Consider the following 27,006-nt stretch of genomic DNA (forward strand, 5'->3'; position numbering starts at 1 on the left):
TGATTGGTCACACTGACAGCTGGGCAAGTGCAATGTCCTGTCATATTTATGGTCTCTGGGTCCTTGAGAGTGAGGCAGGCCTTGGAGACTTTCCTGTGACCCTACTAGGATGGGCTATCACTGCTCTTATTTGTAGCAGGTAACCCACTCATTGCCAGTACTCTAGATCAGGGCTCAGCAAGTAAGGACCTGCAGGCCTGTTGCCTGTAAGTAATTTTTTAGAAAACTTTTAAATTGTAAATAAAGTTTTATTAGAACATAGTACCATCTATTGTTTACATTTGTCTATGGCTGCCTTTGTACTACAGTGGTACAATTGGGTAGTCAGGACAGTGATTGCATGGCCAGCAAAACCTAAAATATTTACCATGTAGCCCTTCAGAGAAAAAGTTTGCCAACCTCTGGTCTGGCTCTGTTCTTGTATTTTTAAAGAAGTAACATTTGCCCCGACTGGATGGCTTGGCTGGTTAGAGCATCATCCTGAAGCACAGAGGCTGCCAGTTTGATCCCCTGTCAAGGCACACACAGGAGCAGATTGATGTTCCTGTCTCTCTCTCCCTCTCTCCCTGCCTCTCTCTCTAAAATCGATAACATAAACATTAAAAAGTAACACTTGTGAGCCTTGGCTCTACTTACGAGAAACACCTTCATATTTTAAGTTCTTACTGGTAGAGTTGTGTTGACTTTAATTATACTTGCTTACATTAGTGCTCAGACTGGTTTCTAAAAGGACAGAGAATGTCCAGACTGAATATATGCATACTTGGTCAAGTCTGTTGTAGCAAAAAGAAATTTATCTAGCGTCCTTGTGGAAAATGAATGGCGGCGTGGACAGCTGACTCCTGCTTGCTGACCTGTGCATAACTGACTTTGACAGATCGTCTGCCGGAGTTCAACGCCCATTGAAATGGCTGTGAAAGAAAAGATTTCTATGTTTTGCCACGTGAACCCTGAACAGGTTAGTGCTGCTCTTTAGATTTTATTTTCTTGCAGGCACTTCTGCTGATGCCAACGTTTTACACTTCTTATATTATCATATTCTCACAGCATTTATGAATACTCATATATAACCATAGCTCCCTTGCCTTTAAGTGAACAATCTTGAGACTCCTAATTCCTTTGAAGGAGTGCATCTTTCTTTGCATAAACACTCCTTAACTTATAGGTACAAAACCAGGTGGGCTTTTAAAATCCACGTCAAATCTCTAAAGAGAGAACCAAGCCTGCTTATCATCTCTTCATCTTGTCTTTCCAGGACACTGACTGCTTTTACTTTGATTCCTTCTTTGTATCTGCTACAGCTCTGCAGCTTAACTCACCCCAAAGCACATATTGCATTGACATTCGCGCTTTCACTTCTGATTGCATCAGCGGCCTCAGTTCAATTCATTGCTACCGAAACCGTGCTGTGCTTTGGGCTCAGGCTCTCTGTCTCGCCGGACTTTCCACCTGGGTATCTGAGAGTTAGCTTTTCTTTTTTCTTTCATGTTCTTATCTCTGTCTCTTATTTGCAATAAGGCTCAGGCACAAGGGATCACAGTTGGCTATAATTTTAAAAGTGATATAACCAGTGCTCATGAAAAGGGTGAGGTTTAGCAGAAACCTTTTGTTGCCTTCAGATAAGCTCTGAGTTCTCTGAAGCCTAAAAGCCATCAAATCAGATTTCTGCATCTCAGGGGGCAGGCTGACGGAGGACCTCCTGGTTGATGCTTTGGGGTCAGTGCAGAAGTCTGAACGACTCCGGAAAATGTGATGGCAGGTTTAAAGGACTCCCCTGCATTTGTGTGTCGTCAAGCCATTTTGATTATGTTCAGTTGGTTTCTCTGTATCCTTCCTATTAGTAAATAGCATTTTGTGTGCATATTAAACAGATATAAGCTGCTTTCCTAAGTAGAAGGAGATGCAGCTTTTAGAGGTGAGTGGCTGAGAGCTCTATTGATGTAAGAACATCCGAACCTGTGTTCATCTGAGTCAAACTGATGAATGCCAGGAAGCAAGATCTCAAATGCTCTGGAAAACGACGGTAAAAAAAAAGAAAATGACGGTTTTGCAGATATTTTTCTACATTCGGAATTAAGGAGGGAGTGTAAAGAAGAGGTTTATTTGTATTTAAATTTTTTTTTTTTTTTTTTTTTTTTTTTTTTTTTTTTTTTAGCGAGAGAGACAGAGAAGGGAAGATAGGAAGGGTAAGAGATGAGAAACATCAATTCTTTGTTGCAGTACTTTAGTTGTTCATTGATAGCTTTCTCCTATGTGCCTTGACTAGGGGGCTCCAGCCGAACCACTGACCCCTTGCTCAAGCCAGCCGCCAGCGACCTTTAGGCTCAAGCTGGTGAGCCCACACTCAAGCCAGTGACCTTGGGGTCTCAAACCTGGGTCCTCTGCATCCCAGTCCGACGCTCTATCCACTGCGCCATCGCCTGGCCAGACGGGAGTGTAAAGAATATTACCTGAAGGTGGGGAAAAGCCGGGCAGGGATTGGATTACAGGACAGTCGACAAGATTGTGCGCTCCCTTAAGGGTGGCTATTTCACTGAGGAGTCCAAAAAAGAGGATTGCTCTGGCATTTAGAAGGTGCGGTAACCTAGATCAGGGGTAGTCAACCTTTTTATACCTACCACCCACTTTTGCATCTCTGTTAGTAGTAAAATTTTCTAACTGCCCACCGGTTCCACAGTCATGGTGATTTATAAAGTAGGGAAGTCACTTTACTTTATAAAATGTATAAAGCAGAGTTACAGCAAGTTAAAGCATATAATAATAATTACTTACCAAGTTCTTTATGTCAGATTTTTGCTAAGTTTGGCAGAATAAATCTTTACAAAACAACTTACTATAGTTAAATCTATCTTTGTATTTATATTTATACTTTGGTTGCTCTGCTACCACCCACCATGGAAGCTGGAATGCCCACTACTGGGCGGTAGGGACCAGGTTGGCTACTACTGACCTAGATACACAAGAACAATGGACAGGGCTGGCTTAAGGCAAAGAGCAACCTTTTACTAAGGAAGTTAATGGGCCTGAAGTGTGACTACCCACCATGACTTGCCCATTTAGGAATTTGTGATCAGATCACCCTGTGAGGTTACTTTTGGTCACTGAGCTTGTCAGACTTAGAGAGCCCCTTTTTTGTTCTCAGCTCTGAGAACAGATTTAGTCTGAACTTTCAATCATATTGAATACAGGTATATGTTCTATGTAACTATGGGTTCTGAAGAATGCTCTATTCCATCAGTCAGTCCACAGGTCAGTTTATTAACCATTTTTCATCACACAATTTTTTCTGATATGAGTTAATGCTCCTATTTCATAGTTCCCAGTGAATTTGGATTTAAACCTCTTCTCATTGTTGAGGACAGGATAGAGACTCGGAGGCATCTCTGTGGATGTGGCCCATTACTATGACAGTTGAAAACTCTGTGGCCTGGATAATGAGTAAATAGCCCAACACTCCATACCTTCCGCTTGTGGGAGTTGTGGTTGGCCAGAGATTTAGTTTTAAATAGTAATTGTGACAAAGCCTCATTCCAGTGACATCTCAGTACTTTCAGTTGTGTTGGTGAATGCACAAGTGAGGCACACTAGTTCTAAGTATCAGGTTGACGATGTCTGAACAGCTCAGGAAGCCCTTGTTGGATAGCTATGGACTTGGGAAGACTGCACACATATGGTTGGCAGAACATTTCTTGGCATTTATTTAGGATGTGTCAGATCCTTAAATGCCTGCCAGTAGCTTCTTGGATGTATTTGAGAGGGTGGTGAAAGCTCGTTAGAGTAAATGGGAAAAACAACCACACCGCCTGACAAAGGAGCCTTTTTCCTCTAGCAGGTGTAATTAATTTTACTGGTTCAACATGGGCTTGTAAATTTGCCCCAAAGAAGGGAGCAGACAAAAGCAACTATACCAGTAGTAAAAGCAACAAATGAATGAACACACTGCATACCCACATTTAGGAGACCAAGTGTATATATATATTTAATGCTACTGCTTTAACCTAGACTTAGAAGATGGTACCTTGGGCTGTGTGTCTTGACATTGACATATAAAGAAGTACCTATGTCCCAACATCAATTCTCTGACACTAGCCGGGGATCCTGCAATTATTCAATGCCGACACTAACTACCCTGAATGAGAGTCAGACTGCATTGGTTTATGGGCTCAGTCCTTTCCAAGACTGCCTTCACTTCAGGCACCAGGCACAAGTTTCCAGTGTTCCCAAGCTACCCACTCTTCTGCCTGACTGACTACAAATCTGGGGCTTTCCCACAACTTCTTCAGGTTTGTGAATTCTCTAGAATGGTTCACAGAACTTAGGAAAGTGCTGTATTTATTATGACTGTTTTATTGTAAAGGGTATAAGTGAACAGCTGGATGAAGATATATACAGGGAAGGTCTAAGGGATTCCTGAGTGCAATAGCTCTTACCTTGATGGAGTCAGAGTGAGCCACCCTCCTGCACGCGTGTATATTCACCAACCAGGATGTTCCTCTGAGTCTTCATGCTATTGGGGTTTCATTATGTAGGCATGATGAAATCATTGGTCATGTGATTGAACTCAATCTCTAAGAAACACCCCTCCCCCTACACACACACACACACACACACACACACACACACTCTGTGGAGGTCAGATGGCTGCAAGTTCCAGCTCTCTAAGACTTGGTTGGGTTTTCTGGAGACTTAACTCCCATCTTAAGCCATCTAGGGGCCACCCTTAGTCACATTATTAGCATAACAAAGATACCCCTGTCACTCAGAAAATTCCAAAGGTTTTTGAAGCTCTGTCAGGAACTGGGAACAAAGACCATACAATATATATATTTTTAATTTTACCACAGAATCCACGGTTCTAGAGGCAGAATAATGAACTCAAAGCATTTTGTAATTCTGTCAAACTAACCTTGTGTTCATTTCACCTCTTGTTTAGGTGACTGGACTCTTGGTCTTTTTCTATCATTTTAACTGAATTGCCAGACTCTTGAGTTCTGGCTTATCCTTGAGCTCATTCTTTGGCATATTTGAGTCATTCCACTTAATGTAGTGTTTTGTAATCAACCAGGTCATATGCATCCATGACGTTTCTTCCACATACCGAGTGCCTGTGCTTTTGGAGGAACAAGGCATTATTAAATATTTTAAAGAGAGACTGGATTTGCCCATTGCTGATTCTGCAAATAACTTGCTTTTCAAGTGGAGAAATATGGCTGACAGGTACGTGAAAGAAATTACTAATGTAATTTTGATACTTCTTTGGTTTGGGGCTAGGACTGAGGTGTACCTTAAAAGGTACCTGTGTGTTGCCTGACCAGGCGGTGGCGCAGTGGATAGAGCGTTGGACTGGGATGTGGAAGGACCTAGGTTCGAGACCCCGAGGTTGCTCAGTTTGAGCTCGGGCTCATCTGGTTTGAGCAAAAGTTCACCAGCTTGGACCCAAGGTTGCTGGCTCGAGCAAGGGGTTACTCGGTCTGCTGAAGGCTCATGGTCAAGGCACATATGAGAAAGCAATCAATGAACAACTAAGGTGTCGCAACGCGCAATGAAAAACTAATGATTGATGCTTCTCATCTGTCTCCATTCCTGTCTGTCTGTCCCTGTCTATCCCTCTGACTCTTTCTCTGTCTCTGTAAAAAAAAAAAAAAAAAAAAAAAAAAGGTACCTGTGTGGCATTTGGCTTTCCGTATGTGTATGTTTTCACATGGGTATGTCTAAAGCTGTAGCATATTGTTGGAATGTTTTGGTGTATACTTTGAAGATTTCTGGGGCCTTTGAAGCATTTCAATTTATGTATTAGCTTTTTTCTTAGTTTCTGAATATTTTAAACAGTTTTAAATGTCAGGGTTTTTTTGTTGGTGGTGGTGTTTTGTTTGTTTTTTTTGCTTGTTTTTAAGATTTGGTTAACAATTCCCTAAGAAAACCCTTTTGAATGGGGAGTTTGGCTATATTGTTATTGTTCCATCCTGCGTTTATTAACTATCAGCATCATTATTAAAACCCCTGATAGATTTTAACTTTAAGACAACCATATTAATTTCAGCAAGGCTTGTCTCATTTGAAGTCATATGGAAATGAAATATTTATCGTCTGATTTCTTGTATTAAATGTGGATAGGGTGTGATTCCATAAAGTCCTGGCCACTTGGCTTCTTATGCAGTTGAGAGAGACAGGGGATACCGCAGTCACAAATGTAGGCTCTGCTGTTGCTAAGACAGTACATCTTAGGAGTTCTCATCACAAGAACAAATTGAGTAACTATATGTGCTGACGGATGTTAACTAGACTTACTGTGGTGATCATTTAGCAATGTCAACATATATTGAATTATGTTGTACCTGTAACACTAATGTGCTACATGTCAATCATATCGAGATTTTAAAAATGTATGCTTTGGCATCAAGCACCATGAATTCAAAGCATAGCTTCTTCTCTGATTAGCTGTGTTTGTTTGAGCAGATTATTTAACCTCTCTGGGCTTGTTCTCTCATCCATATATAATGGGACTATTAGTACCCATACTGTGGCAATTCTGAAAGAAAACATGTTAAGGCCTTAACATTCACTCAGACACTAAGTATTGATGACCGATATTGGTAACAATAATTAAAATGAAATGATGGTGACAGAATTACTGACCTTGGTAAATGACTGGTAGATTAAAGATTCCTTGCCCTTTCACTTAAAAATTTTAAAAATGTTTTAGAATTTCTGGTCAAGCAGAATCAGGAATAAAGTGCAGTTTCTGAGCTTAGGTATTCTTATGAATGATGATAAATTAAGCTCCTGTTCTCCAGAATGCTTCAGGAGTCAGTCACTTTGTAGAAATTTTCTGAGTAGCTTATGGTGATCCTCTTTAAGCATGAGACATTTTAATATTTTAACTCTTTTTTTTTTATTGCAAATAGCTCTGAATTGTGCTCTATGCCTCTGTGCTTTTTAAAGCCAGTGTTTGGTTTTTGTATTACTTTCCTGTGGCTGCTGCTACAAAGTACAGTGCCACAAGCTGGGTGGCTTAAAACAGCAGAAATTTATTCTCTCACATTTGTGGAGGTCAGAAGTTCAAAATCAAGGCATCGGCAGGGTTGTTTTTTCCAGAGGCTCAGAAGGAGAATCTGTCCCTGGCAGCTCCCTAGCTTTGGGGGGCTGCCAGCAGGCCTTGTGTTGCTTGGTTTGTGCTCATTATCACTCCAATCTCTGCCTCTGTTGTTACACGAACTTCTCCTCTGTGTCTTTTCCTCTTCTCTTCTTTTATAAGGATTTTTAAAATGTTTATTTTATTGATTTTAGAGAGAGAGAGGAAGGGAAAGAGAGAGATAGAAACATTAATCTGTTCCTGTATGTGCCCTGACCGAGATCAAATCAGCACCCTGTGTGTTTCGGGATGACGCTCCAACCAACTGATCTATTTGACCAGGGCTATAAGGATTCTTATTTTTGGATTTAGGGTCCATCCTAACCCAGGATGATCTCATCTGCAGATCCTTAACTTAATTGCATCTGCAAAGACTGATTTTCCAAGTATGGTCACATGCACAGGTTCTGAAGGATATTGAGCATTGGTCCCTGTGCACCATGTTGGTGGTGATGTTGGTTTATTGGTAATGGCCATTTGGAGTGTTCATTCTTTGTCCCCTCGGTACAGCCTGAAGAGATACAAGGCGAGCAGAGGTCAAAGGGAAGCTTTGATCAGGGAGGTCCAAGGTTGCTGAAAGACCAGGGTTTCTTCATTGAACTGAATGGGGGAGCATGCCTGCGACCCGAGGCCAAAGTGGGGACAACCCCCCCTCTCAGTCAAGTAAGGGGACTTGCCTGTGGGGGTGGGCTGTGAAATGGACCCCACGTCTCCTCTCATTAGCCGCTCTTAGTAGTGTCAGCAGCCTGCCTCTCGCTCCCAGGTGATGATGGTTTAAAGACCATGAGGTAGGCCCTGGCCGGTTGGCTCAGCGGTAGAGCGTCGGCCTGGCGTGCGGGGGACCCGGGTTCGATTCCTGGCCAGGGCACATAGGAGAAGTGCCCATTTGCTTCTCCACTCCCCCTCCTTCCTCTCTGTCTCTCTCTTCCCCTCCCGCAGCCAAGGCTCCATTGGAGCAAGGATGGCCCGGGCGCTGGGGATGGCTCCTTGGCCTCTGCCCCAGGCGTTGGGGTGGCTCTGGTCGTGGCAGAGCGATGCCCCGGAGGGGCAGAGCATCGCCCCCTGGTGGGCAGAGCGTCGCCCCTGGTAGGCGTGCTGGGTGGATCCCGGTCGGGTGCATGCGGGAGTCTGTCTGACTGTCTCTCCCCGTTTCCAGCTTCAGAAAAATACAAAAATAAAAATAAAAACGACCCCTGGCCAGATAGCTTGGTTGGCTGGACCATTATGCTGGAGCACAGAGGTTGCCAGTTTGATCCTTGGCCAGGGCACATACAGGAACAGATCTCGGTTCCTGTCTCTGTCTCTCTCTCTCCCCCTTCCTCTCTCTCTAAAATCAATACAATAAACATTTAAAAAAATAAAGACCATGAGGTCGAGGCTTGGCTGGACTGGGCAGTGCTCTGTGAGCCTGGCTTGCAGGTCTGAGAGGGAAGGAGGGCACCATGAGGGTGGGCTCAGGATACCTCCCTAGGTAGGTGGCCCTCTTCTCTGCTTGGTGGGACCTCCTGGGAAGACCAGGCAGGAGTGAGCCAAAGGAGGAACTGGCAGTGCTAGCTCAAGTCCTGTTTCCTTCCAGGGAGCAGAGCTGATGTCCCTCCTGCAGTGTAGCAGTGAAAATGGGGACAAAGGCTCAGCTGAGCTGCTGTGCTCAAATGTGGCTGCGGGCCTCAGTTCCCCTGGGCCAAACATTGGCTGGGAAACACCTCTGCTGTCTCTGGGAATTTTGGCTTGATACCAACAAGCTTTGTTACCTGTGTCCTTTATGTAGAGCTGGAGCAAAGCAGGGGCAGCTCCTCAATCTCCAGAGCAACATAAAACTAAGGAGCAAGGGAGAGGTTTAGCAGCCTTCTCTCAGACACTTTAGCCACCTTCCTAGAAGGTCACCCTTACTGCTTTTTGCTTTGACTTTGCTTCCTGCACATTTTCCTCCTCCTAGTCTGTTTGCCATTGTGTTGCTCTTGTAGTCCTTGCAGATGTTGATCTGAATGAGGAATATTCCTCATCATGGTAACATTTTTGTTCTAAGGTGTTGGAGGAAGGGTTTGCTTTCAAACCCTAACATATCTTCAGCCCCAACATGACATTTCCATATACTTAGTATCAGACTAGAAATTTTTCATGTTCTTTGAACAGATTTCCTGACGAAAGCAACAGTAAAGATTGTGTCTCTAATGGTAAAATGTGATTGAGTGTCTTATGTAGGATGTAATTTTTTCATAAAAATGATCTAAACACCTTGTAACATTTTCAATAGTTCTCTTAGCACTAGTCTTCAGGTATGCCATGCATAACCTGGCTTTTGTAGGTCAGCTGGGAACGTAGCAATTAAAAAAATTTATTGAATTTATTGGGGTGACATTGGTTAATAAAATGATATAAGTGTAGCAGTTGCTAATGTGGATACTGTGTTTTCTTGTTTAATGTCACTTTACAAAGTTAATATTGGAATGTTTCCTATTGACACTCAGAATGCATTTTTTTGTACAATGTCACCTTATATTGATATATGAATTTAAGGACAGCTCATGTTTATAAGATGGGGATAGCTTTTTTATATTTGTAATAATTTTAACGTTTTATGATTTCTGTCTGTGCCTGCTTAGGTAAACCAATGTTGGGATTTCTTACGATTTTGAAATCTGTCTGCATACAGGTCTGGGTTCTCTGGGGGTAGCGTAGGGGTTTGAATCAAATGCATCAAGTTCAAGGCTTATCTTCTCCTTGGGTGCTCACTTCGGCAGCTCATAAACTAAAAACTGGAGCGATACAAAGAAGGTCGGCATGGCCGCTGTGCAAGGATGACATGCAGGTTCATGAAACATTCCATATCTTTTTAATATCACATAAAGGTTAAAGAAGTTAAAAACACTAAAAATGAGAAAAGAAGACACTAGCTACTGCAACTCAGAAATGAACTCATAGCATAACTAGAAATAATTTGTGACAACAAAAACATAAAAGGGGAGAAAGTAAAGGTCTGAGTTTGCAAAGGGGAATTGAGATAAGATGCATGCAGAAGAAAAAAAGACTACTGTATATATGAAAAGTGCTTTGGGCTAAGCACGGTGGCTGTCATTATGTTTGTGATGTTATAGGCACATAACCCTAAACTTGTCTTCCCACCCAGGTATGAAAGATTACAGAAAACATGCTCCATAGCCCTGGTTGGCAAATACACCAAGCTGAGGGACTGCTATGCCTCTGTGTTTAAAGCTCTGGAGCACTCAGCCTTGGCCATCAACCACAAGTTGAATTTGATGGTGAGTCATGGCCTGGTCGTCTGGATATTTCAGTCATTCATCCTGATAGCTTGTGTTTCAGAGAGGTAGATTGTGATGAAGGATCCCCAAATTCAAGTTTCCAGGTGCCCAGCCAAGGGCCAACCTTGTAAGCAGGCCCTTCCTCCTATAGCCATGCTAACTTTGTTCTGCATACAGGTTTAAGGCACAGTTTCTGAAATTAGGCTTTTCACATCTGGGGCCATATGTACTTTATGCTCATTTAAGTACATTGTGTTTACCTAACAAGAAAATAATAACATTTCCCCCCCTTTTAGCATTGAAATTGAATCCAGATTTTAAGAATGCTTATATTGACTTTTCTGACTTGGAGGAGTGATATCTGGCAAACAGTGATTATTTGTTTTTAAAATCAGTATTATGGGATAGCAGAGGTGGAGTAGATAGAACTTCAGTAACTTCTTTGTGTTTGTGAGATATATAAAGTAGTACCTGCTTAATGTAGAAGATTTTGAAAAGTATCATGTAAAATGCAGAAAGCAGATTCCTCCTTCCTGAGATCATACTTCTTTCTTATACTTGTTATTCCCAGTTTGATGCTTATCTTTCTAGACTTTTCTCTCTCTCTATATAATTGTATGTATGTATATATATATATATATTTACTTTTTACAGAGACAGGGAGTGAGTCAGAGAGAGGGATAGACAGGGACAGACAGACAGGAATGGAGAGAGATGAGAAGCATCAATCATTAGTTTTCCATTGCATGTTGCAACACCTTAGTTCAGGGGTCTCAAACTCGCGGCCCGCCGAACAATTTTATGCGGCCCACAGACTAATCCACGAAGTTCAAAATATTGTGGATAAAATTAAGTAAGCCTAGGGGTCTACTTGTATTTTTCATTTCTCTAGCATCCTAGCTAGATATTAGCTTAGTTAACAGCAGTTGTGATGCGAACTACAGTTTCTGGTCGTTTTGTGACACTGAGTAAACTGCATGTACGATTGTGCTTGTTGTACTACTGATTTTTTTTTTGTTTTCAACTGCAGTGAGAAAAGTGTTGCGTAACAGTTGCCTTTTGTAGACCTAGTGCGGCCCGCCGAACGGCTGTGATCTTGCTCTGCGGCCCACATGCTGAGTTGAGTTTGAGACCCCTGCCTTAGTTGTTCATTGATTGCTTTCTCATATGTGTCTTGACCGTGGGCCTTCAGCAGAAAAAGTAACCCCTTGCTGGAGCCAGTGACCTTGGTTGGGTCCAAGCTGGTGGGCTTTTTTGCTCAAACTAGATGAGCCTGCGCTCAAGCTCGCGACCTCGGGGTCTCGAACCTGGGTCCTCTGCATCCCAGTCCGACGCTCTATCCACTGCGCCACCGCCTGGTCAGGCTATAATTGTTTATATTTAATGATATACTGCATGAGTATATCATGGTTTAAGCAAGCCTTCTTTTCTTTTTCTTTCTTTTTTTTTTTAAACACAGAGACAGAGAGAGAGTCAGCGAGAGGGATAGACAGGGACAGGCAGACAGGAACGGAGAGATGAGAAGCATCAATCATTAGTTTTTTGTTGTGGCACCTTAATTGTTCATTGATTGCTTCTCATATGTGCCTTGACTGTGGGGATACAGCAGACCGAGTGACGCCTTGCTCGAGCCAGCGACCTTGGGTCCAAGCTGGTGAGCTTTGCTCAAACCAGATGAGCCCGCGCTCAAGCTGGCGACCTTGGGGTCTCGAACCTGGGTCCTTGGCATCCCAGTCCAACGCTCTATCCACTGCACCACCGCCTGGTCAGGCAAGCCTTATTTTCTTGATTTAAGTGGTAAAACCTTCATATAATGAGCAAAAACACACACTTATATGTCTAAGACATTTAGTAACTTCTACTTAGAGAACAGCTTAGCACCTTCAACTTTTCTCTCACCTCTTGTAGACTCCTTTTCCAACCACTTTTTATTTTTGGCTTTCCAAGGCATATTCCTTGTTTTCCCCACTCCTCCAAGTCCTCCACCCCCTCCTAGAAAAAGAAAGCAGCAATGGGAAAACTATTACAATGCAAATTTTGTAAAGCCTTCAAAATGTTGTATCTTAGGATAGTAATTTTTACAAAAGAATTATTAAAATAATATAGCTATGTGGGGACTGTTATGTACATACAAATCGTCCGTTAGTTTTTATTTAATAGAATGCATTGACATTAGCTTCTGCTCAGTACTCTTTCAGTTATGGTCCTGGCGTATTCTTTTAAAGCACAGTCATTTGCTATGTTTACCTCACTGGGCCTACTGCAGTGACTTTCCAACTGATTTCCAGTCCCTCTCTTTATTTTCCACATTGTTCCAGAATGATCCTTCTAAAGCATCTCTCTGTTTTCTGTTCCTGATGTCTCCTTACTTAAGACCTTTCGATGGCTCCAAGTGTAAACTTCTCCAACTGGGTGGAGCCTCTTCTGAGGGCCCCGGAGCGGCCACCGCTTTCTCTCTTTCTCTGAGGTTTCCTACATTGAGTTTTCACCCCCAGCCCCATCTCCCTTTTGTCTTCTGCACACCTTCCCCCCTGCCTCCCACTCCCAACATGCACACACACATGCTCATCTTGCTTTTGCTCATCCTTGGGGCCTTAGCTTTTTGGACATCATACCTCCCCAGTAGCCGTCCCTGTTGACACCGCCTCCCTTCTTTCCTCCAGTGTCCAGGTCTACATTAAGTGTGGCTGCTCGGTACTTCTACAGCATTCTTTTCCTCGCTCATTGTGGACGTTATCCCACCATGTTGTTGCTTCCTGTGTATCTATAGTTTTGTAATCTTCCCAAAAGATTATAAGAGCTCTGCAGAGATCATGCTTTTCTATCCCAAGTGTCCAGTACAGTGTTTGCATAACAAGAAGTTACTGAATAATTTTATCATAGTGTTAGATAGTTTTAGTATTTCTGACTACTTTTCTTAAATGTTCCTTTGATCTGTTGAATGCCTTTAGTACATAGACTCCATTGATCTGGAGCACACCACCGAAATGGAGGATCCTGTGAAGTTCCACGAAGCGTGGCAGAAGCTATGCAAAGCTGAGTGAGTTCTGGGGACCGTTCATTTCAGCTAGGAGAATGCCATTGTCCTGTTTCTATAATGATTTGTTTGACTCCAATTATTAATTTAGTGTACTTTGAAAGGTAGCCTGGAGTACTTGTGGTCTTTATGGGTGGTTGTGCCACATTCACACCACATTTACTTGGCACTGTGCCGTGTTAATGTTAGTGGCATGTGCAATGAAATTGGTTTTATTTGGGTGAGAGTGGGGATTCTGTATGAGAGAGAAAGTGTGTTGATGGTACTGAAAGATGCAGAGATGGATCTTACACAGAATTCAAGTGCAAGGATAATAACTCTTCTCTCTTGGTTATGTATTATTTTCCCACAGCATTTCATTTCCATTTTTATTTCGTAGGTGATGGCCAGAACTTCTGGGGTTAGCATTGCATTGTGAGGGTAGTGTGACCCATCTGGCTTTTCTCTTGAACTCTTGTCTTTCCCAATGAGTGTTAGTCTAGACTCTAGACAGTTTCTAAGGTGTCTTTTAACAAGGAAATTTCATGTGCCTTACTTACTCAGCAATTGAAATCTTAGGCTGATTTTTACCGGATTAACTCTTTCTGATTATGTAAGAGATCTTTAAAAAACTTTTTTAATTTTTATTTTTTTCATTAATATTAATGGGGTGACATTAATAAGTCAGGGTTCATATGTTCAAAGAAGACATCTCCAGGTTTTCTTGTCTTTCAATTACGTTGCATACCCGTCACCCAAAGGAGATCTTAACATTTTTATAATACTGCGTTTTTAAACAACCTTCACCTATTTTTATTCAGATAATTCAGTGGCATTTTAAATTGAATTGAGTTTCTCAGTTACTATGCTCATGCCACGAAGACCTATCAGAAAATATATATTGAGGCCCACTGTGAAAAATTGTTACAACTTCAGGCATTGGGAGAATTTCAAAAAGAAAGTTGAGGAAGTCAGATTATGTAATCAATTCTGAATACAGACCTCTGGCATATGCTCTAGCATCGGATTGGGGATCAGTAAGCATGAAAGGCTGAAAAGAAGAATTTTAAAAATAAAAATAATGTCAAATTCACTCTCATCTCATATTGATTGCAGTGGTGTTCTGGTGCCAGGAGGCTTCGGACTCAGAGGAACACTGGGAAAACTCCAGGCGATTTCCTGGGCAAGGACAAAGAAGATTCCTTTTCTGGGTAAAACTCATGTTTATGGATCATAACTATGAGTTTATTTGATTTTTGACACCTAGTAGGGGTAACACCTAATAGGGTTTATTAATGTGAAAGGTGTGAACTCAAATTTGAGTATTTAGGCAGCAAATAGGGGTCAGCAAACTGTACCCTGAAGATTATACCTGGTTCGTGGCCTGTTTTTATAAATAAAGTGTAGTTGCACACAGCCACATTAATTTGTTTATATATTGTCCATGGCAGCTTTTGTGGCACAATGTCAGTATTTGTGACCCTACAGCCTGTAAAGCCGAAAATCTTTACTCACTGGCCCTTTACAGAAAGAGTTTGGAGAACTTATCATTGCTGTGTTTGGTAGCAAGAGGCTGGGAGAAGTTGCTATCTATACCTGCTCTGACCTTCTCCAATTACCACCCAAATTCATCTTCTCACCACTTCAAGCAGAGAACCATCCAACAGAACTCCACAATGGTCTTTCTAATCAAAATAAAAAAATGTTGAAGTTGAAATTTATTTTATTTTATTTTTATTTATTTATTCATTTTAGAGAGGAGAGGGAGAGGGGGGGAGAGAGACAGAGTGAGAGAGAGGAGAGAGAGACAAGGGGGAGGAGCTGGAAGCATCAGCTCCCAAATGTGCCTTGACCAGGCAAGCCCAGGGTTTCGAACCGGAGACCTCAGCATTTCCAGGTCGACGCTTTATCCAGTGCGCCACCACAGGTCAGGCCAAAGTTGAAATTTATATGCTCCTTCTAGAAAAGATAATACAGAAAGATCATCCAATTTGGTAGAGCTGGGTCCTTTTTTTCTTTTTAAATGTTTCCATTGAGGCCCTGGCCGGTTGGCTCAGCAGTAGAGTGTTGGCCTGGCGTGCGGGGGACCCGGGTTCGATTCCCGGCCAGGGCACACAGGAGAAGCGCCCATTTGCTTCTCCACCCCCCCTTCCTCTCTGTCTCTCTCTTCCCTTCCCGCAGCCGAGGCTCCATTGGAGCAAAGATGGCCCGGGCGATGGGGATGGCTCCTTGGCCTCTGCCCCAGGCGCTAGAGTGGCTCTGGTCGCGGCAGAGCGACACCCCAGAGGGGCAGAGCATCGCCCCCTGGTGGGCAGAGCATCGCCCCATGGTGGGCAGAGCATCACCTCTGGTGGGCGTGCCGGGTGGATCCCGGTCGGGCGCATGCGGGAGTCTGTCTGACTGTCTCTCCCCGTTTCTAGCTTCAAAAAAAAAGAAAGAAAGAAAAAAAAAATTAAATGTTTCCATTGATTTGGGGGAGAGAGAAGGGGGAAAAGGGAGAGAGAGAGAGAAAGAGAGAGAAAAGTATTAACTCAATGTTGCACTTAGTTGTTCCATGTTAGTTATGCACTCATGGGTTGCTTTTCATATGCGCCCTGACTGAGGGTTGAACCCATGACCTTGGCATGCCAGGAGGATGCTTTATTCACTGAGCAACCCGGCCAAGGCTTAGAGGTGGGTCCTTTGAATGCTTTTGTTCAAATTGCAAAGCATGGCTTCTGTGCCAGTGAAACCAGATGAAATGGATCCTTGATGGGATAAAGGCAGCTCTGCAGGTGAAGATTCAGGCAGGAGAGGGAGTGGGCAGAGGCTGCGTTTCACACTGTGCTTGGATGTATTGTTGGTGGTTTTACAGACCGAGTGGACAGGCTTGGGCACTTGTACTATTAGCAGACTATTCATTTTCCCCATTGTCTGTTCTTTGATTAGCTTCCTAGAAGCTCTGCTCTGGGATCCATTTTCAAAAGGGAAGTCAGGAGTAGTTGCCTTGATACCTTGTTTTGTTTTACCCTTCCAAGCTCTTCTGGGCCATTGTTTTCTTTTGAAGTAATCTTCTTTGGTTTCTGTCTAAATGTGGTTAGTGTTCTTCAGATAATTCTTACTGCATAGAACAGTTCTCAACTCTTGAGCTTTCTCTTTAACGCACTATCTCTTTATGTCCTAGCCACATGGAACTTTTCCCCAAAGCACTCAGCTCTTTTATGCTTACAGACTTCTGTTCTGGCATGCCTGGTATATTGATTGTGCTCTCTTTTGAATCCCTTGTGTACCTTGGATATGTCTCTTAGAGCATGTGGAATGTTCCTTGGCATTTGTTTAGTGGAGAGCAATTGGTAGGCCACAGTGAGTGTGGAGATGGGTGAAGGGCGCATCCCTGTGGCAACGGGCCTGGGACTTAACAGGTCTCTTTCCCCTTATTGAGCTCTCTGAGAGTTCAGTTCTATTTTGCATCTCCCTGCCCTTCTCTCCACTATGCTCAAGCCCATCCTGGAGGTGTCAACTTCCCCAGCTGCTGCCGTTTTCCCACAGTGAGGTTGTAGGGCTGTTCTGGCTTCCCCTGCCCACCAGTGGGTGCTCCTCAGATCCCAGCGCTGCCCCCCCAGCCTGAGGCTGCCCTCAGGGAAAGACTGTCATTAAGGCTGTGAAAGAGAAGGGCGAGTGTAGTCTCCCTCTTAGTTAGGCCTCTTTAGATATTGTCTGAAGGACTCAGGCGCTCTGGACAGCCCTGCAGCCCGCACATATTCCCTGATATAGAGACATATTTGGTGGGAGGTAGATTGCCTTTTGAAACTTGCCCTATCCTTTTCATTTTTTTTTTTGTATTTTTCTGAAGCTGGAAACGGGGAGAGACAGTCAGACAGACTCCTGCATGCACCCGACCGGGATCCACCCGGCACGTCCTCCAGGGGTGATGCTCTGCCCACCAGGGGGCGATGCTCTGCCCCGCTGGGGCATCACTCTGCTGAGACCAGAGCCATTCTAGCGCCTGGGGCAGAGGCTAAGGAGCCATCCCCAGCGCCCGGGCCATCTTTACTCCAATGGAGCCTTGGCTGCAGGAGGGGAAGAGAGAGACAGAGAGGAAGGAGAGGGGAGGGGTGGAGAAGCAGATGGGCGCTTCTCCTGTGTGCCCTGGCCGGGAATCGAACCTGGGTCCCCCGCACGCCAGGCCGATGCTCTACCGCTGAGCCAACCGGCCAGGGTTGCCCTATCCTTTTCTACCCTTTTCTTTTACTTTCTTTCTTTTTTTTTTACTAAGTGAGAGGCAGGGAGGCAGAGACAGATTCCTACATGCACTCCAACTGGGATCCACCTGGCAGGCCCCCTACCAGGCAATGCTCTGCCCATCTGGGTTTGCTGCTCCATTGCTCAGCAACCAAGTTATTTTAGTACCTGAGGCAAGGCCATTAAGCCATCCTCAGTGCCTGGGGCCAACTTGCTCCAACGGAGCCATGGCTGAGGGAGGAGAAGATAGAGAGAGAAGGGGGAAGGGCAAAGGAGGAGAAGCGGATGGGTGCTTCTCCTGTGTGAATTGACTGGGAATTGAACCCAGGGCTTCCACATGCCAGGCTGATGCTCTACCACTGAGCAAACTGGTCAGGGCCTCCTTCTCTTTTCTGACCTTAAATTCTTTTCTCCTCAAGTTCAACTTGTCGTAACCCCTTTCCCTGCCTCTGCCACAGATGTTCTGAGTACACAGTTGTTCTGAGTACAGCGGTGTACCCAACAGGCACAGTCTTACTCTCTCAGAGCCTGCATTTTAAGTTGTTTTTTTTTTTTTTTTAAAGTTTTATTTATTCATTTTAGAGAGGAGAGAGAAAGAGGGAGAGAGGGAGAGAGAAAGAAGGTGGGGAGGAGCTGGAAGCATCAACTCCCACATGTGCCCTGACCAGGCAAGCCCAGGGTTTCGAACCGGCGACCCCAGCACTTCCAGGTCGACACTCTATTCACTGCGCCACCACAGGTCAGGCCAGAGCCTGCATTTTAGATGGAGGAGACAGAAAACAAGTGAACATAGAATATGAAGAAATTCAAAATATGTTCATTTGCTTTATATATGTGCTTTTTAAAATAGGAGTTTGCCTTGGGATGCAACTAGCAGTCATAGAGTTTGCAAGGAATTGCCTTAACATGAAAGGTAAGTCTGAGATTTATCTGCTAACCTTTTATGTTACAATTTTTTTCACTGAAAATATTTTCCAGCAATATTGGTGAATTATTGAATTAATTTCTTGATCTCCAGATGCCGATTCCACAGAGTTTGAGCCAGATGCCTGTGTTCCTGTGGTAAGTGGCTAGTTTATTTTTCTGGGTTGGCTTATTGTCCTTTGGTTTCTGGTTCTTACCTAAACTCATAAGGGGCTATTATTATTATTTTTTCTATCACACTATCAGGACATTTAAAATTATATGTGATATTATTATTATTGTTACTATTATTTCTTATGACACTATGAGGACATTTAAAATTATCTATGATTTTATTATTATCTTTTTACATCCAACTGCTTTGTTTTCAATAGTCCATTTTGTCAGCTATGTTTTGAAGAAAGACACAATCCGGGACTGATTTCTCTTTGCAGCAGTTTTCAAGCTTAATGTTTAGGAAAGGATTAAATTGCCTGTGACAACAATTTATAACAGCTAATATAAATAAACGGGCTGGCCTGCCCCTAGACTCAGCCCCGTCTGTCTAGTCTCCGCACTTGCGGTCATCTGTCTTTTTAAAACAAAAGTGACAGCTGTTCTTCCGCTGCTTCTCATCTTCCATTGATTCCTTTTCCTGTAAAATATTCAATTCAAAGTTCTTGGCTGGGAGTGAAGGCTGTTGTGCTCTGTCGCCTGCCACTTTGCTAATCCAACTCGTGGCATCCCTATCGCTCTCACACCTGGGGTTTATGTTTGGACAATCTGAACAAGCTTTTTTATATGTATCTTGAGATTCCTTACACCTGAGATATTCCACGCCTGCACCCTCCTCCCCCCACTAAAATCTCAATGAAACCAGTGAAGAATTTCATTTAAAAAAATAAACCATACCCAATGACTGACAACTTCCTATTTATCCTGGGAAGCCTTTCCTGACTTTCTTTCTTTCCTAGCTTCTGCCTCTGTGCTCTGGGGGAGGAAGAAATTTTCCTTTACTCTTTAAGTTCCTTCAGCAGGTCTAATAATTAAATCAACATGAGAGAGTCACAAGAGAAGATAACCAAATTTAATTACATATTTATATATGGAACCCTATATACATGAGAGAGTAAGAATCCTGACATACAGGAGAGGTCCAGAGACAGAAAAGGAAAACGAGATACAAGGCGTCCTGAGCTAAGGAAGAACTAAGGAAACTATGGCTTCAGAAGAAGGGTCAGTTATTCTCAGGACGATGTAAAGATGTTCGATAATTAGTAGTTCACCCTGTCTTCTAGACAGATAAAAAAAAGGTGGTCTCTGATAATCTCCTATGGGCAAGGGCCCTAATTCACATTTTTCTAGGTAGTTAAGGGGGCAAGGGCAGAATTTTCTCTTGAGCCTACAGAGTCTCAGTTGCCTTTAGCTCAAAACAATCTGCACACCACAGAGGCATATCTCAGGTGACTCATTGTGAACCCCTACAGCAGCTTGTATCCCCTTTGTCAGAGTGCACACCTCACCAGTGTAATTGGTTTTTTAAAACAGTTTTATTGAGATATAATTCACATTTCATAAAATGTACCCATTTGAAGTATATAATTTGGTGGCTTTTAGCATAGTCACAGATCTGTGCAGCCATCATCACTATAGATTTTGGACCATTTTCATTACCCTGAAAGAAACTCCACACCCCTTAGCTGACAACCCTAAGCATCCTACTCTCCCCGCCCCACCCCCCAACTCCAGCCCTAGAAAACCATTCATCTGTTTTCTGTCTCTATGGGTTTGCCTATTCTTGACATTTCATATAAATGGAATCATAGAATACATGGCCTTTTGTGACTGTCTTTTTTCACTTAGCATAAAGATGTCTAGATTTGTATATGTTATAGCATTTGTCAGTACTTTGTTTCTTTTTATTACTGAATAATATTCCATTATATAAACATAGCATGTTTTCCATTGATAGACATTTGGATTGCTTCCACTTTTTGACTATTATGAATAATGCTACTATGAACACTGTGTACAAGTTGTGTGAACATATTTTCATTTCACATGGGTATATACACCTAGGAGTGGAATTGTGAATCATATGGTGACTATGTGTTTAACCTTTTGAGGAATTGCCAGACTGTTTTCAAAAGTGGCTGCAACATTTTACATTCCCACCAGCAGTGAATAAGGGTTTAATTTTATCTATATCCTTAACTCTTGTTACTGTATGTCTTTTTGATTATAGCCATCTTAGTAGACATAAAGTTGCATCTCATTGTAGCTTTGATTTGCATTTCCTTGATGGCTTAGGATATGGAGCGTCTTTTCATGTGCTTGCTGACCACTTGTATATCATCTTTGGAGAAATGTCTAGTCAGACTCCTAACCCATTTTTAAATTGGATTATTTGTCTTTTTATTATTAAATTGTAAGTATTCTTTATATATTCTAGATACAACTTTCTTATTAGATATATAATTTGCACTATTGACATTTTAGACTAATTCTTTGTGGTAGGGGCTGTCCTGTGAACTACAGTGTGTCCATAAAGTCATGGTACACTTTTGACCGGTCACAGGAAAGCAACAAAAGATGATAGAAATGTGAAATCTGCACCAAATAAAAGGAAAACCCTCCCAGTTTCTGTAGGATGATATGGCAGCATGTGTGCCTGTACAGATGATGACGTAACACCGTGTATACAGCGGAGCAGCCCACGGCCATGCCAGTTGAGATGTGGATGGTACAGAGGAAAGTTCAATGTATACTGTGGCTCACTAAATTTGAATCTGTGACCAAAGTGCAATGTGAATATCGGCGCATTTATAACGAAGCGCCACCACATAGGAATAACATGACTCGGTGGGATAAGCAGTTGAAGGAAACCGGCAGTTTGGTGGAGAAACCCCGTTCTGGTAGGCCATCAGTCAGTGACGAGTCTGTAGAGGCTATATGGGATAGCTACCTAAGGAGCCCTAAAAAATCTGTGCATGAGCCCACATCGAACTGCACTGAATAGGTGTGAAACTGGGAGAGTTTTCCTTTTATTTGGTGCAGATTTCACATTTCTATCGTCTTTTGTTGCTTTCCTGTGACTGGTCAAAAGTGCACCGTGACTTTACGGACACACTGTATATGTTGTTCAGCAGCGTCCTTGGCCTCTATCTACTAGATGTTAATAGTGCAAATCTCTGAACCCCCAATTGTGACACTAAAAAAATACTTTCAGAGATTGTAAAATCCTCTGGGGCACAAGCAGAATAACCTCCACTGAGAACTACTGATTTAGAGAAATCCACTTATCTTTCTCTCCCCTCCAGTATACTTTTTTTTGGGGGGGTATCTTTTTATTTTTAAAATATAAGGAAACCTGTACTTTTTTTCTTTGATAAGTGGTAGCATACTCTGCACATTTTTTTCTCTCTTGTTTTTTTTTTTTTTCACTTAACACTGTATGCTAGAGATCACTCCATGGAAGAATATAGAGATACTCTTTACTCCTTTTATAGCTTGCAATTCAGACCATAATGAACCATAACTTCTCAGCCAGATGGTACTCTTGTCTTCTGCTTAGAACACCTAACATTAGTGAAGAATTCCTTATGCATTTTTAAAAATTTTATTTATTTTTGATGTATTGGGATGACATGGTTCACCAAACCATACAGGCTTCAAGCGTACAACGTAGTATAACACCATCTACACACTGCATCGTGCAGCCTTTGCCCTAGCAAAGTCTCCTGCCACCCCATTCCCCCTCCCCTGTGCCCCTCCCCTACCTCCACTACTCCCCCTTTCCCTCTGGCTATTGCCATTCTGTTGTCTGTATCTATGTGTTATGTGTATATCACTAATGGTTGAAATGGCTATATATAAGGTGACCAACATTTTTACAATGAAAAGGAGGACAAAAAGAAGTTGAAGAAAACAATAGCATAAATAAAAGAAACATTTTATTCACTGCAACAATAATACACTATAATATGATAAATATATAATAAAAACATTTGTAATATTTTGTATTGTAATTATACTTACATTAATTCTTAATAAAAATGGTAAGAAAAAAGTACTCATTTAGATACAAATACATCACATCACACGCAATGGATTGACTCTGCATCAATCAAATACAGACATTTACAGATTAGTCTTCCAATATCAAAAAGGAGGACATGTAGAAGGACACTTTTTGAGGGAGGACGGAACTTACAAAAAGAAGGCTTGTCCTCCCTAAAGGAGGACAATTGGTCACCTTACGATATAGGCAAATTATGGGTTTTCTTTTATAAGATAATACTTTGGGATAGAAAATGATTTCGCCAGTAGGTGCCACTGTTACATAGCTTTGGCAATGTTCTTTAATGACTGTCTTTTACTGGTTGTGTGCGTGCGTGCCTGCGTGTGTGCGCACACCCATGTACCCACACATATATATGGAATGTTTCCTTTTTAACAAGTATATATGCTGGAATGCTTGAGACACTGTTTCCTCTTGCTTTCTGTGCTGATCACTCCACATCAACACACAGGGATCTTTCACATGCTTGCCTTGCTGTCTGCATTATTCTTTATTTTTGCTACTTTAAATCATGCTGCAAATTAGTATCCATATACATATGTCCTTGTACCCGCATGTACACACTTCTATGGGGTGAATTCCTAGAAAGGGAATTGCTAAGTCAGAGGATATGCGCAGTTTACATTTTGAAAACTTCTATACTCATAAGTGAGATGAGAACAATAAAACCTAATTGCTACTGAAAATCTTTATGGCCTGCAATTAGTTTGTGTAGAAAAATAGCCTTAAGGGCCAGCATTTGTGATGATGGTGAGAAGTCACATTAAAGAAAAGACCAAGGTAATAGAATCATCAGGCAGCAAACACCAGGAAGCCTGGGGAATCACTTAAACTTGAGCAAATAACTGTAACTTACAATGGGTAATGGCCATTCTGGCCCTTCTAGCTAAAAAAGTAAATAATTTGGAAATCAGGAGCCTCCTTTAGGTGTATTTGCTGTTAAAATCTGTTTCATGAGCATGAAGGAGGAAAAATCATTTTTCCTCTACCCTTCTAGGTTCTTGGCTGAGACCAGCCCCACCATTCCTATAATCAAAGACAGTTTAACAGGAGGAAAACAAACAAAGTTTAATAACATGTGTACCTCCTGTATAGAAGTGACAGACCCAGGAAAATGGTGTAACTCCCTGAAATGGCCCAAGCCACCACTTTAAATACCATCTCCAGCTAAAGACAAAAGATGTTGGTGGGGGGAGGACCATAATGGGAGCTGACCAGGGAAAGAAGAAAACAAGGGTAAAGTTGTTATGCAGATTTAAGTCCTCTGCCTTCTCTTTTGAAAAGAGTTTCTAGAGATTTAATCACCCCCTCTTCCTGGTACACAGAGGGAGATAGCCTGACAAATGGAGATTTCCCTTATAAATGTATAAATACAAAAGAACAACTTCTACTCAATTTTCAAAGCATCTCCTGTGTCTGCTGTTTCTTAATAATAAGCTCATATTAATCCTTATGTCAAAGAGACATATTTTGGGGTGTTAAATTCTAATCCCCTTCATGGGCCATCGTGACCCACCTTTGACATGCATGATTAGTCTTATGGTTATGTATGAAATCATTAGAGGTACTGGCATCCAGGACAGATAACTAAGAAGAGGTGTCTCTTATACACATAAAAAGAGAAACAGATTCTTCTCTAGGAATGAAGGTAAACTCTTTCTGAGTCTGACAGTACCAGGAAAGAGTGAATAAAATTTATTTTATTGTGTCATTTTTCTGCTCAGTCCACAAGGTGCAAAAGAAGGCTCTGGGACTTTGCAGAAATCTAGGGCCTGCTTCAATGTAGCTTTACCTGCCCTCTAGATGACGCTTATGAGGAACACAGCTGGAGCAGACTTGCGTTCTGACTCTATACCAATCACATGGCTATTGCTGACACCCTTGACCTTGAATTTGGCTTTGGAACTGTCTAGTTCAAGTAAAGGATAGTTCACAGCATTGTAGATTTTATATTTAGAACATCTCTGGCTTTTGAGACATACAAAGGATCTCAATCCAATGTTTAGGTATGTGGATATGCTTAATTTTTAGCATTTTTTTCTGTTTATTGAAAACAGTAACTTAAAAAATCTGAATTTACATAAGATATGACATCCTGAAAACAAAACCCATGTTCCACCTTCAGACATATCAACACACACATACACACTTGGATGGTGGTATTGGTAAGGAAAATGAGAAATTCAAAGCACTTTAAGCAGATGCCAATGGAAATTTGAGATTGCAGTATTTGATGTTATTTGACCTTTACTCATTTATCATATATATGACTTGTTTAATACCTTTTTGATGCAGGGATTTCCTTCCTTCCTTCCTTCCTTCCTTCCTCCCTTCCTTCCTTCCTTCCTCCCTCCCTCCCTCCCTCCCTCCCTCCCTCCCTCCCTCCCTCCCTCCTTCCTTCCTTCCTTCCTTCCTTCCTTCCTCCCTCCCTCCCTCCCTCCCTCCTTCCTTCCTTTTCCTTCCTTCCTTCCTTCCTTCCTTCCTTCCTTCCTTCCTTCCTTCCTTCCTTCCTTCCTCCCTCCCTCCCTCCCTCCCTCCCTCCTTCCTTCCTTCCTTCCTTCCTTCCTTCCTTCCTTCCTTCCTTCCTTCCTTCTTCCCTCCCTCCCTCCCTCCCTCCCTCCCTCCCTCCCTCCCTCCCTCCCTCCTTCCCTCCTTCCTTCCTTTTCCTTCCTTCCTTCCTTCCTTCCTTCCTTCCTTCCTTCCTTCCTTCCTTCCTTCCTTCCTCCCTCCCTCCCTCCCTCCCTCCCTCCCTCCTTCCTTCCTTCCTTCCTTCCTTCCTTCCTTCCTTCCTTCCTTCCTTCCTTCCTTCCTTTCTTCCTTCCTTCCTTCTTTCCTTTTGTAAGAGACAAACTGACCGGAAGGAAGAGAGATGAGAAGCATCAACTCATAGTTGCAGCACTTTAGTTGTTCACTGATTGCTTCTCATATGTGCCTTGACTAGGGGGCTACAGTCGAGCTAGTGGTTGTTCAAGCCAGCGACCTTTGAGCTTAAGCCAGTGACCATGAGATCATGGATGAACCTGTGGTCAAGCTGGCGACCCTGGGGTTTTGAACCTGGGTGCTCAGTGTCCCAGGTTGATGCTCTATCCACTGCGCTACCACCAGTCAGGCTGATGCAGGGATTTTCACAGTCAAAATTAATTTTACATTGGACACAGTGGATTTGAGAAATAGTCACAAATAAAAGTCAACTCCAGGTGAATTGTAATTTGTGTTATTCATTAAGCATAATTAATGCATAACAGTTCCTTCCCTTTAGTTGAAGCCCTGTTTTAAATATTTCCTATTCTATGTTATTTTTCAACAGCTTCACATGGAAAGCAAATTAAGAAGTGTTAAAAAATACTCAGCCTGACCAGGTGGTGGCACAGTGGATAGACCATTGGTCTGGGATGCTGAGGAGCCAGGTTTGAAACCCCAAGGTCCTCTGCTTGAGCACAGGGTGGCTGGTTTGAGTGTGGGATCATAGACATGACCCCATGGTCACCAGCTTAAAGCCCAAGGTCATTGGCTTGAGCCCGAGGTTGGTGGCTTGAGCAAAGGGTCACTGGCACAGCTGGAGCCCCCCTCAAGGCACATATAAGAGAACAATCAATGAACAACTAAAGTACCACAACTATGAGTTGATGCTTCTCATCTCTCTCTCTTCCTGTCTCTGTCTGTCCTTCTTCCCCTCTCTCTCTCTCTCTCTCTCTCTCGCTAAACAAACAAACAAAAAAAATCAGACAGCCATTTAGATTAATTTTTAAGGTAACTTTTATTACTTTGAAAACTGCGTTGCATTTAGAACATTGTAGTAAACATCTCCCAACTAACAAAAGGACCTTGTAGAAGTCATTTGGGGCTTAGTTTGGGCTAAGGAGCTTTTCCCTTAAAAGCAGCTGTCAAGAAGACAGCTATACTATGGTTAAAATGGGCTTTTGTGGACCAGTCTGGGAGCCTAATAGTTAAGTGCATTTAATTCTGTCTCTGTTAGGATGATAGGTTTTGAGTTGATATCAGGGTATTGGCCATAGTAACTGCTCTATTTGGAGAAAAAAAATTCTTCCAGGCATGATATGGCCACTGTCTAATGTTTAGGGAATCTTTTCCACCAGGCCCTCCCCCTTACTCTCGTCTACTTTTTGAAGAGACAAAATAGCTAGGAGTAAGCTCCATTAGTGAATCACAGAGCAGTCCATAATTTTAACAATAAATGAACGACTAAATGAGTACTTCAAAGCTAATGTATTTGAAAGCTTTTATACCTTGAGCTCAATGGGAAATGTAGGAATAGGTATTTCAAACCCTTGAAAAAATATTTTGCACTATAAATAACTGGATGCTAGCGGAAAGAGACATTAAAAGTCACTGTGTGCTTGAAGCTTATCCAGTTAAGTGCAGTCCTAAACAT

At 42.4% G+C, this 27,006-nt stretch overlaps 1 protein-coding gene and 1 non-coding gene across 7 annotated transcripts in view; both read left to right on the forward strand.

The window, feature by feature from the left end:
• Window positions 1-27,006, forward strand: part of CTPS2 (CTP synthase 2) — a 134,441-nt gene that overhangs the window by 31,855 nt on the left and 75,580 nt on the right. For all 6 annotated transcript variants that reach the window (XM_066249758.1, XM_066249757.1, XM_066249755.1 and 3 more), the window contains exons 7-13: window positions 878-958; window positions 5,066-5,217; window positions 10,260-10,392; window positions 13,344-13,432; window positions 14,525-14,619; window positions 18,480-18,542; window positions 18,648-18,691. In XM_066249758.1, coding sequence (XP_066105855.1) covers window positions 878-958; window positions 5,066-5,217; window positions 10,260-10,392; window positions 13,344-13,432; window positions 14,525-14,619; window positions 18,480-18,542; window positions 18,648-18,691 — 657 coding nt within the window. The remainder of the gene's footprint in view (window positions 1-877; window positions 959-5,065; window positions 5,218-10,259; window positions 10,393-13,343; window positions 13,433-14,524; window positions 14,620-18,479; window positions 18,543-18,647; window positions 18,692-27,006) is intronic.
• LOC136317984 (U6 spliceosomal RNA) lies at window positions 9,858-9,965 on the forward strand. Its single transcript, XR_010727967.1, has one exon. It is a non-coding gene; the product is annotated as a U6 spliceosomal RNA (small nuclear RNA).

Source organism: Saccopteryx bilineata, chromosome X (genome assembly GCF_036850765.1).
Source record: "Saccopteryx bilineata isolate mSacBil1 chromosome X, mSacBil1_pri_phased_curated, whole genome shotgun sequence".
NCBI lineage: Eukaryota > Metazoa > Chordata > Mammalia > Chiroptera > Emballonuridae > Saccopteryx > Saccopteryx bilineata.